Here is a 12,016-nt window from a genome sequence, read left to right as displayed (position 1 = left end):
ATATATATATATATATTTATTTATTTATTTATTTTTTGTGAAGGTTGTTCCATGAGTTCCTTGTTTGTCCTGAACAGTTAAACTGCTCGCTGTTCTTCAGAAAAAAATCCTCCAAAGTCCTGCAAATCTGTCGGCTTTTCTGGCATCTTTTGCATATCTAAACCATTTCCAGCAGAGACTGTATGATTTTAAGATGAAAGTGTGTGTGTGTGTATAGGCAAGCTTAAAGGTTCATTTTTGACTCAGAAACACTGGATTCAGTGCTCATTTGTATGCATCATACAATATAATAATAATAATAATAAAACTAAACAGAACAGTACAAGCACTTATAAACACAGTTTTAACAAAGACTAAAATGCTCCAAATATATATTTAGTGTTTTTAATATGGATTGCAATATTTGAAAAAATTGTTTGCTTTGGAATATGGAAAACATTTGTGATGTACTGTATTGTGTGCTGAGGGCCACATATCAGTATGATTTATCTCAGAGGTCCCCAACCACCGGGTTGCGACAGGGTACTGGGCCGTGGAAACGTTGCTACTATTGTTCTAATTATTCTGTATTTTCATTGTATGCGATTGTTGGAGTAACAATTTGACGATTTCTTGTAAATTAAATGTTCAATTAGTAAATGAAAGATTGTTCTGATCTGTCACGCACATATATTCAGTATATATATTAGGGGTTAAACACATCACAGTTGATGCTTGATATGTACGGACCAGGCCCCACAGTTCGGCACACATTTGATTCACAGATTAATTCGCCAATTTACACGTTCAAACGATTTTAAACCACAAGAAGAACCACCCAAAGCGCGCACATGCACAGAGATGTGTTTCAGGCAGTGTGCGGATACAGAGTTGATTCCTCTTTCACATCTCCTTGCGTTTGAGATACATACACATAAAATTGTCAAAAAACATGGTTGTACAGAAGAAAATTGAGAAAATTACAGAAGGTTGAGTAAATAATGACAGAATCTTTCATTTTATGTGCTGAAGGTGTGTTGTATGGCCCAATCGTTTCAGCTGATGTGTTTTGTTGGGATGTTTCCTGAACATTCTGTTCCAGATCACACCACAGCATTTAAATCAAATTGAGCTCAGAACTTTGGCTATTCTAATTTATGCAATTTGAGAATTCTGTTGTTGATTTACTTCAGTGTTTTGGATTGTGGTCATACCGCATGAGTTTTAGATCATGTCTTGACAATGTGCTGTACAATTTAAAATTCATTGGTCCCTCAATGACTGTAGCTGTCCAGACCCTCAGGCATCAGATCAGCTCCACATCCCTCTCCAGACATTTGCTTCACAGTTGGGGATGAGGTTTTAGTGTTGGTATTCTCAATTTTAAACAAAACATCCCACTGTGTATATTTAGTAAACAGATAAACTTTGTCTCACTTGCCCACAGCACATTGCTCCAGTAGTGCTCGCAACATCCAGGTGGTCTTTATCAAACGTACTGTAGATAACTGATGATGTATGATTCAGTTAGTTAAGATGGTCAAGATGTGTTTAAGGAAGCTATGTTCATATATGGTCTTTCCGGTGTTGGAGTGCCCCCTGCTGGTTAGATAAGTTTGATATACAGGGGTTTTGGAGTGCTGCGAGCTCTATGTGAGAGCTAATAAACATGTTGTTCTCCAATATACAAAATCTCGGTCTTCATAACGAACTACATGGTGTCAGAAGACAAAATATTCAACAAAGAAAGAGGATAGAAGAGGACACAATGGCCGAAGGATTTCGTCGACCAGACCCGCTGATCTTCGCCAGCAACATAGCAGAAAACTGGCAAAAATTCGAACTGGAATTCGACATATTTATCGCAGCAGCCCACAGTGAAAAGCCAGATAAAACTAAAGCCTACATACTCCTCGATCTTGCGGGATCAGAGGCAATTGAAAGCGAGCGTTCATTCACATATGCTCCAGCGATACTGGCTGCCAATGGGCAAGATGTAATTACACCAGCGGAGTCAAGAGAAGATCCAGAATGTTTAAAGTGTAAATTCAGAGAAGTGTGCAATCCGGAGACAAACCAGAGACACCAGAAATAAAACACCAAGAGAAACCATCGAGGCCTACGTGAGTATGCTAAGAAATAAAGCAAAAACATGTAACTTTGGTGCACTCACAGACGAATTAATCAGAGACAGACTGGTGTGTGGCATAGACAATGATAGTGTGAGAAGAGTGTTGCTCAGAGAAAGTGATTTAACTCTTGCAAAAGCGATTAAAATATGCCAAATCAGTGAATTAACCGAGCAGCACACGAAGGTCCTAGCTGCACTACGCAAGAGGGCCTACGAGCGTTGATGCAGTACACTACAACACAAAAGGGAGAAAAGCTGTCGTGCATCGGCAGCAACCGCAACAAAAATACCGGAGTGGGACAAAGAACATTGTTAACTGCAAAATTTGTGGTGGAAACCATCCAGCAAAGCGTGATCAATGCAAGGCTTTCGGACAACAATGTCACCATTGTAAAAAGTTTAATCATTTCAAGTCCCAGTGCAGATCTGCATCAAAAGACAATTTCAAATCCATCAATCAGATCACTGATGCAAACACAGACAGCAGCGAGGAGTCATTTCATATTGACGGGCTGTGTCTTCTTGGTGCCAGTGAAATTGATGCAGTCAATCACCACAGTGCGATTAACAAGCAAGAAATACATTGCAGCATGACAGTAAATGGCAAGCCCCTTGAGCTTAAAATTGACACAGGAGCAAAGTGCAATGTCATTTCAACTGAAACCTTCGAAGCAGTGAGAAAAGACGAGAAAATCCAAGAGAAATCAAAAGCAACGTTAGTGGCTTATGGAGGCACCATGATTGAAACAAAAGGAACAGTGATGCTGCAATGTTTGACCAGCAAACGAAAATCGTACCTGTTGCAGTTTCATGTGGTTAATAAAAATGTCAAATCATTGCTGGGCCTGCCAGACTGTTTAAAAACGACCTTGATATCTCTCAAAGAAGAAATACATGGAATTGATCTCAATAAAAATGAAAACCTGTCACAAGAAATATTCACAGAGTATGCTGACCTATTTGACGATGATCTAGGCACCCTACCTGTGACATATTCAATGAAAATAAACCCAGACATCACTCCAGTGGTCCGGCCACCTCGCCGAATACCTGTGGCAATGCGTGACAAAGTAGAAGCCGAACTAAAAAACATGACAAAACTAGGAGTTATAACACCCATTTCAGAGCCCAGAGTGGGTGTCCTCAATGGTCGCCACGCATAAGAAAAACCACTGACAAGATCCGCTTATGCATCGATCCAAGGGATCTGAATGAAGCCCTTATGCGCCCTCACCATCCTATGCGCACAGTAGAGGAGGTAGCGTCACAAATGTCCAACGCCAGCGTCTTCTCAGTGCTCGATGCTAAAAGCTCATTCTGGCAAATCAAGCTAGACTATGAATCTTCCCTACGCACCACCATGATATCATTGTTGGAGGAAAAGGTGAGAAGGAGCATAATGAGAACTTAAGGAAGGTTCTAAACAGAGCATGGCAAGTGAATCTGAAATTAAACCATGAAAAATGCAAGTTTAGGCTCAAAGAAGTTAGTTATGTGGGCCATCTGTTCACAGAACATGGATTAAAACCAGACCCAGCCAAGATACAGGCCATAACAGAGATGCCACCGCCAAATGACAAAGCTGCCTTGCAACGTTTCTTGCGCATGGCTAACTACCTCGGCAAATTCATCCCAGATTTCAGTGAACTGACAGCACCACTTCGACAGCTGCTCCACAGGGACGTAGTTTGGTGCTGGTCACAGCAATGACAGAAAGCATTTGACATGCTAATAGAGTGCATCACATTCCCACCAGTGCTGAAGTACTTTGATGTAAGCAAACCTGTGATCATCACGTGTGATGCTTCTCAATATGGACTGGGCGCTGCATGCCTACAGAACGATCAGCCTATCAGCTATGCCTCACGCACTCTCACTGAATCAGAAATGAGGTATGCTCAAATCGAAAAGGAGCTATTGGCAGTGGTCTTCGCTTGTCAGATGTTTTATGACTACATCCGTTCTTGGTGGAAACAGACCATCAGCCCCTTGTTACAATTCTGAACAAACCTCTACACACTGCTCCAGCACGACTTCAGCGAATGATACTGAAGCTGCACAAGTTCAACCTGACTCTTACTTACAAAAAAGGAAAGCAGCTATATCTGGCAGACACACTGTCACGTGCTTCCAGAAAAGTAACAACAAAAGATTTCAAAGATGAGGAAGAATTCGAAGTGATGGCAGTCCAAATGATTTCAGTCAACCGACTGCAAGAGCTCAGAGAACGAACTGAAGAAGATAGCTCTCTGCAAAGTCTGTGCATCACCATCAAGCACGGCTGGCCAAAGAAAATTCAGAGTGTGCCAGTGCCACTAAAACCCTTCTCTCCTTTCCGAGATGAGCTCACTACTGAGGATGGAATAATCATGAAGGGAACAAGAGCGGTAATTCCTCATAGGCTACAGAGTGAATATCTACAAATCTTGCACAAAGGTCGTGCTAGAGCCGAAGCAACCAGATGCAGAGCACGCGATGCCGTTTTCTGGTTGACTATGATGCAGGACATTGACAACTTCGTGCAGTCTTGCAGCATATGCAATGCTTTGAAACCTCATCAACAAAAGGAGCCATTGCGGCTGCACGAGATCCCAGAACTGCCTTGGTCTGTCGTTGCCACTGACATATTTGACTGGAATAGCCAACAGTACCTAGTGCTGGTAGTTTTATATTCTGGGTGGTTTGAAATAAATTCACTAAGAAACCGGTCTTTCCAAAATGTCATCAACTAACTGAAGAAGCAATTTTCTGTGCACGGCATTCCCCAAAAGCTCGTCACTGATAACGGCACTCAGTTTACGAGCCAGATCTTCAGAGACTTTGCGAGTTCATGGAACTTTTGTCACATCACTAGCAGTCCTGAGTATCCCCAGGCGAACGGCCTCGCAGAAAGAGCCGTTCGCAGTGCAAAGCGCCTGCTCGAAACCACTAAGAAGGATGGGACAGACTTGTTTCTGAATTTGTTGAACATCCGCAACATTCCTCGAGATAAGATACTGGGTTCACCGGCACGGAGACTGATGTCCAGGGTAACACGTACCAACATGCCCATCAGCAAGCAGATGCTGAAGCCAAGGTCAAAGGACACTGTGAAAGTAAAAACAGAACTTTCAAAAAAGAGACAAATGCAAAAAGCATTCTTTGATAAAAGGAGCAAGCCACTCTCTCCACTGCATGAATCCCAAGTAGTAAGGATGCAAACAACAAAGGGACACGACAAGATTGGAGTTGTTAGGAGTACTCTCGTCGAGCCCAGCTCGTATGTTGTGGAGTCAGACGGTAAGGAGTACAGGAGGAATCGTCGACATCTACTTCCTGTAAAAGAACCACTTCCACACTACACACAAGCCGATCTGGAGGACTTGTTGTCACAACTCAAATCTGTGCCAGACAGCAACAATGTGTCTGAAGACACACTACACGCTGAAGGAAACATTCCAGATGAACCAACTCCTCAAAAATTGCCATACCGTACTAGATATGGCCGGATTTCCAAGCCTAATCCTAAGTACTTTGTTTAACTATACATGTTATTGAAAATCTGATGTAAAGAATGTGTTATTGCAAGGAGTAATTCTGATATTTTGGTTATCACTTTCAGTTGCAATTTCAGTTTTGGCATTATATGAATGTTACAAAGACGTTTGTGAAATTATAGTACTTTTGGTTAGAGGGAAATACAAAACTAAGCAAAGGGGATGTAGATAACTGATGATGTACGATTCAGTTAGTTAAGATGGTCAAGATGTGTTTAAGGAAGCTATGTTCATATATGGTCTTTCCGGTGTTGGAGTGCCCCCTGCTGGTTAGATAAGTTTGATATACAGGGGTTTTGAAGTGCTGCAAGCTCTACAAGAGAGCTAATAAACATGTTGTTCTCCAATATACAAAAGTCTCGGTCTTCATAACGAACTACACGTACAATTCAAAACTCTATTTTTTTTGGAGTGCAGTGATTGTTATGATCAGTAGATGGTGTATTTCTGATGGTCTGTTATCATGTGACAACAATTTTCATTAAAATTAATTCATAAATGTTTGGGGAGTCACACTACATATTGTTAGTTTGTTTGCCTTTTCATTTTCTTTGTTCCGGTTTTGCCTGTGTTCTTAGTCATAGGTTTTACAATAAGCAGTTTTGCAGTTTTTTTCTAAAGTAATAACAATAAAAGAGTAAGACTATGCCAAACTACTTAATGTTATCTTTTAAAAATGCCATCCTTTTATTAAGGCTTTCAAAATAATCATTAAAAAAAAAACTTTAATTCAGAAATGATAAACATGCTCATTTTAGAAGAGAAGTCATGTTTATGAATAGCACTATAAATGTATTTTTTAAATAAATATATTATACATACATATATACATTTGATAAGTCTCGTTTGTGGTAAACTAAGTTAAAGTTTAAAGGGAAAACAAAGTTAAAGTTTATCCAGGGTTCCCTTTTATAAAAAGGGCATTTTTCGAATTAATTTACATTTTTATAGTTATGCCCAGTTCTAAAATAGTTTATAGTAGAAATTGTGAGTAAAAACTATTTTTAAAAATCCTAATCCTTAATTTTTATCCATTTTATTACAAACATCTAAAAAGTAATGGGGTCTTTGAATATTACTGTCAACAATGCAGGGCTTTAGTTGAGAATGACTGGGCTCAAGGAGGCCATGTTTCTGGCAGATTTACTACATACCTTTTGGAGAACTTGTACATTAGTGCAAGCTGCCTTCTGATACCCACTAGCATGGCAGCCGATCGGGCCTCCATCCACTGAAAGGTCTGCTGGCCCACCTGAAGAACATGACATACATGCTCTTATTAACTCTATCCTGCTCAATCAACAGTCCAGGGGTACATTTACATGACTACGATGTACTGAAAATGAAAACTACTAAGAATGCTGTGTTATGCATGCCAGGCCAGTAGTTGGCGATGTCACTTTGTAAAGAAACTTGCTCATGCCTATAGACTGAACACGTAATACACATGCACATGATGGCACCATTTTTACAAATTAGCATTTTGTAGTTTACACAGAGTATTGTTTTAAAAAACTTGGCATGTTTTCAAAAGTTTGCATTTTCAGGCCCCCAAAATGCTGTTGTCGTATAAATTAATGCATAAAACGTTTTCTGTTTTTAGTTGAAATTAGTGTAGCGTAAACGCCCCCTGTAACAGCAGGAAAACAGAGAAATGCATCTTTCTTGCCATGTCCACTGCAAAGATGGCAACATGCAACGCGGTCAGCGACGGCGCCCTCAGTTGAGGATCGTGAAGTATTGCAGGCAAAAGCTCCGTCAGTTCTCTGGTCCACAGCTGCATTCCTTGCTGCCACGCCGTGTCCAAACGCACCCCTGTCACATCGTGGTACGCTCCAGCTAGAGTAGCCAGGGGTTCTGGGAAAAATTAAAACTACAATAACACTAATACACACTGACAGGCATTTTCAAGTGAAAGGTGATGACATGAAACCACAGTTGTGCTGGTGCATAATTGCGACTGGTTTACAGATGCTTATGCAGTGATGCCACTAGAATGCTGTCAAGATCTATTACGGATAACGTGACCTTACGTTGCCACAGAACATCATTTAAACATGTGCTATGTATCTTAGAAAATAAAGGTATGTGTTTCCTGTGATTCACCCAGTGCGGCTCAAAGGGAACTGCTCATGTGATTATAAATAAAATTAGCGGTAACCTGAATGAATTATCAGTGACATAGAGAACTTAAGGCAAACTCACTCCTGAGCTCTTGTTGGACCTGTTGAGATATGAGATGTAGGACATGGAGCGTGTGCGGTAGGCTGTGTGTGAGCGTGTGTCGGAGCAGGCCTGTGGTCCATGCTTTCCACAGTGCTCCTGCTCTCTGAAGCAGCAGAGTCTCGGCTTGCTGGGTCAGAGACAGCGGCCCCTCACTCAGCTCCAACAGGAACATGCTGTCCCCTGCCTAGAAGACAGACAGCATCAGTCTGAATAATGATACTTGATTAACATGATATTTGATATAGCATCCTTTTTTGTAGATGGAAATTTTTCAAATGGAACTCAAATACAGAGTTCTGGCATGAAACTCTAGATGGCACAGTCCGATACCTTTTGGAGAACTTGTACATTAGTGCAAGCTGCCTTCTGATACCCACTAGCATGGCAGCCGATCGGGCCTCCATCCACTGAAAGGTCTGCTGGCCCACCTGAAGAACATGACATACATGCTCTTATTAACTCTATCCTGCTCAATCAACAGTCCAGGGGTACATTTACATGACTACGATGTACTGAAAATGAAAACTACTAAGAATGCTGTGTTATGCATGCCAGGCCAGTAGTTGGCGATGTCACTTTGTAAAGAAACTTGCTCATGCCTATAGACTGAACACGTAATACACATGCACATGATGGCACCATTTTTACAAATTAGCATTTTGTAGTTTACACAGAGTATTGTTTTAAAAAACTTGGCATGTTTTCAAAAGTTTGCATTTTCAGGACCCCAAGATGCTGTTGACGTATAAATTAATGCATAAAACGTTTTCTGTTTTTAGTTGAAATTAGTGTAGCGTAAACGCCCCCTGTAACAGCAGGAAAACAGAGAAATGCATCTTTCTTGCCATGTCCACTGCAAAGATGGCAACATGCAACGCGGTCAGCGACGGCGCCCTCAGTTGAGGATCGTGAAGTATTGCAGGCAAAAGCTCCGTCAGTTCTCTGGTCCACAGCTGCATTCCTTGCTGCCACGCCGTGTCCAAACGCACCCCTGTCACATCGTGGTACGCTCCAGCTAGAGTAGCCAGGGGTTCTGGGAAAAATTAAAACTACAATAACACTAATACACACTGACAGGCATTTTCAAGTGAAAGGTGATGACATGAAACCACAGTTGTGCTGGTGCATAATTGCGACTGGTTTACAGATGCTTATGCAGTGATGCCACTAGAATGCTGTCAAGATCTATTACGGATAACGTGACCTTACGTTGCCACAGAACATCATTTAAACATGTGCTATGTATCTTAGAAAATAAAGGTATGTGTTTCCTGTGATTCACCCAGTGCGGCTCAAAGGGAACTGCTCATGTGATTATAAATAAAATTAGCGGTAACCTGAATGAATTATCAGTGACATAGAGAACTTAAGGCAAACTCACTCCTGAGCTCTTGTTGGACCTGTTGAGATATGAGATGTAGGACATGGAGCGTGTGCGGTAGGCTGTGTGTGAGCGTGTGTCGGAGCAGGCCTGTGGTCCATGCTTTCCACAGTGCTCCTGCTCTCTGAAGCAGCAGAGTCTCGGCTTGCTGGGTCAGAGACAGCGGCCCCTCACTCAGCTCCAACAGGAACATGCTGTCCCCTGCCTAGAAGACAGACAGCATCAGTCTGAATAATGATACTTGATTAACATGATATTTGATATAGCATCCTTTTTTGTAGATGGAAATTTTTCAAATGGAACTCAAATACAGAGTTCTGGCATGAAACTCTAGATGGCACAGTCCGATAGGTCTAACTCAATCTGACCTAATGACATCATGATCACATGGTACAGCTGATTGGTTCTCTCCTGTATCGGTAGCCAATGAGCTCGCTGCTCAGCATTCAAATATATGACTAGTGCTTGCCGTAGCAGTTGCAGCTTGCTTCAGAAAACCTCCACCTTCCCCAGCTCCACCTGTATAGATCTGCTACGAGGTGATTCATGTATGCTATACGGGGGTTATTTCATGTATGTTATATTTGCAGCAGCAATATTTCTTACATGCTCACAGCAGCATGTTGTGGATGTATTGGCAGTAGCAAGTCTCAGTACTTGCTCTGCCGCAGCAGCAACGTAGCAGATCTTTTCCGCCAAGACCAAATACATTAACATTGTCATGTACATTACCATGCCAATCCCTCTGAGAGTTGTCATGACAGAAATTAATTTATGTTTGAATATGCTGTAATTTGTTTTGAAATTTATAAAAACTTAAATGTTATTTTAATATTTTGTTTTAGATGAGTTGGTCTTGCATATATGGAAACACATTCAGTCCTTTTTGAAAAGCATCCCAGGATGCACCTCATGAAGTTGGTTGAGAGATTTATTAAATACATGCTACCTTTCAAAAGGTGATGAATCACTTGTTGTATTCCTTAATTGTAAGTTGCTTTGGATAATAAATGTAAATGTCAAAAGTTTGGGGTTGGTAAGATTTCTTAATGTTTTTGAAAGAAGTCTTTTATTCTCATCAAGGCTGCATTTATTTTATCAAAAATGCAGTAAAAAAAAAAAAGCAACATTGTAAAATATTATTACAATTCAAAATAATGTGTTGTTTTTTTTATTTAAACTATTTTAAAATATAATTTATTCCTGTATTGGCAAAGCTGAATTTTCAGTATCATTACTCCAGTCTTCAGAGTTACCAAATATGTTACCAGAGCACCAAAGATGCTGATTTGGTGCTCAAGAATTTTTTTTATTATTATCAAAGTTGAAAACAGTTGTACTGTTTCATATTTTTGTGCAAACCATGATACACTTTTATTCTGGATTGTTTGATGAATTAAAAGTTCAAAAGAACGGCATTTAGAAATCTTTTTTAACATTATACTTAAGTGTCACTTTTACGGTCACTTTTGAAAAATAAATTTGCTGAATCAAAGTTTTAATATATATATATATATATATATATATATATAAATGACCCTAAACTTATGAAATAGTATGTATTTGATTATAAAATACACTTTTTTCTTACAATGCACTTTACAAATCACCCTTTCTGTGGAATGAAGATATTTTAAAGAATGTCTCAACTGTCCATACAGTGAAAGTCAGTGGTGTCCAAAACTGAACCCCACAGATTTTCACTGTATGGATTTAATACACAAAAAAAAACCCACTGAGACATTCTTCAAAACATCTCCTTTTATGGTCCACAGAAGACAGACAGGCATACAGGTTTGGAACCACATGAGGGTGAATGATTGAAGTTGGGCTGCACGATAAATCGCATGCTACGATATTTTCAAAACCACGTCCATATTCGCGCGATTTTTTGCGCTGCTCGTCAGTGAACAACGGCTCTGTGTAGTTAATGCTGCTCAATGTGAAAGCACGCAGGTGATGGAGATTTACCGCTGATTACAGAACCGGCTTTCTGACAAGATGCGCGTTAAATATCGCATGCGATTTATCGTGCAGCCCTAGATTGAAGTGATTTTTCTTTTTTTTTTTCGCTGAACTAACCCTTTAACATAGTCCAAATATGCAGCAGGACAGCCTGTGAGATATAACAAACCTGTCTTCTTAATGTTAACAGTAGATGCTGAAGTCTCTGAACTCTGTCCAACAGTTTACTCCTTATCCGAGACCCCAGCTGCTGGAGCCGTGCCTATAAAGATTCGGTATCAATACAGACATGAAAAACAATGTTTTACAAGGTATCTGGCAGTTTTATATTATGCGAGAAACTTCATAAATCATTGCTGTCCTCACCTCAGCGGCCCACAGGCATTCCCTACATCCCTTAGCTTGAAATAGCAGACTCTGATTGGCTGCTCCTACAGAAATAAGGGTAAGGGTCTCATTTTCAATGCCACGACCGCCTCGCTGAGCCTCCAGGGTAAACCAGTGATGTCCCTCCGAACAAAACGCCACTCTGATTTCATCAGACATTTCTGACGGCAAGTAGAAAGGCATACAAATGTTATTCATAAGAATATATGATAAATAATCACTTGTTACAGCAGAGTTATTAACTCTGTAAAACCTGACATATTAAATAATAGTCATAAATAAATACTCAAATAATAGTCGTAAATAAAATCTTTATAAAAAAGTTTGCATATGAGTTTTTGTTCAGTAACACACTTGAAACATCAGGCTTTTATGGCTCATAAACGATGGGAAAAAACATCTTATTAATAA

The 12,016-nt window shown here is 40.2% G+C and overlaps 1 protein-coding gene across 1 annotated transcript in view; it reads right to left on the bottom strand.

Moving 5' to 3' along the window:
• The window catches only part of LOC107701342 (uncharacterized), a 41,678-nt gene that overhangs the window by 9,375 nt on the left and 20,287 nt on the right, over positions 1-12,016 (bottom strand). The window contains exons 28-32 of the mRNA XM_016503332.1: positions 11,585-11,766; positions 11,388-11,480; positions 9,254-9,458; positions 8,718-8,905; positions 8,203-8,300 (exon numbers count right to left, since the gene is read on the bottom strand). Of these exons, the coding sequence (XP_016358818.1) occupies positions 8,203-8,300; positions 8,718-8,905; positions 9,254-9,458; positions 11,388-11,480; positions 11,585-11,766 (766 nt within the window). The remainder of the gene's footprint in view (positions 1-8,202; positions 8,301-8,717; positions 8,906-9,253; positions 9,459-11,387; positions 11,481-11,584; positions 11,767-12,016) is intronic.

This window comes from Sinocyclocheilus anshuiensis, unplaced genomic scaffold (assembly GCF_001515605.1).
Source record: "Sinocyclocheilus anshuiensis isolate Anshui unplaced genomic scaffold, SAMN03320099.WGS_v1.1 scaffold1726, whole genome shotgun sequence".
Lineage (NCBI taxonomy): Eukaryota > Metazoa > Chordata > Actinopteri > Cypriniformes > Cyprinidae > Sinocyclocheilus > Sinocyclocheilus anshuiensis.
Note: the sequence above shows the minus strand (reverse complement) of the source record. Positions and strands in the feature narration are given on the sequence as shown.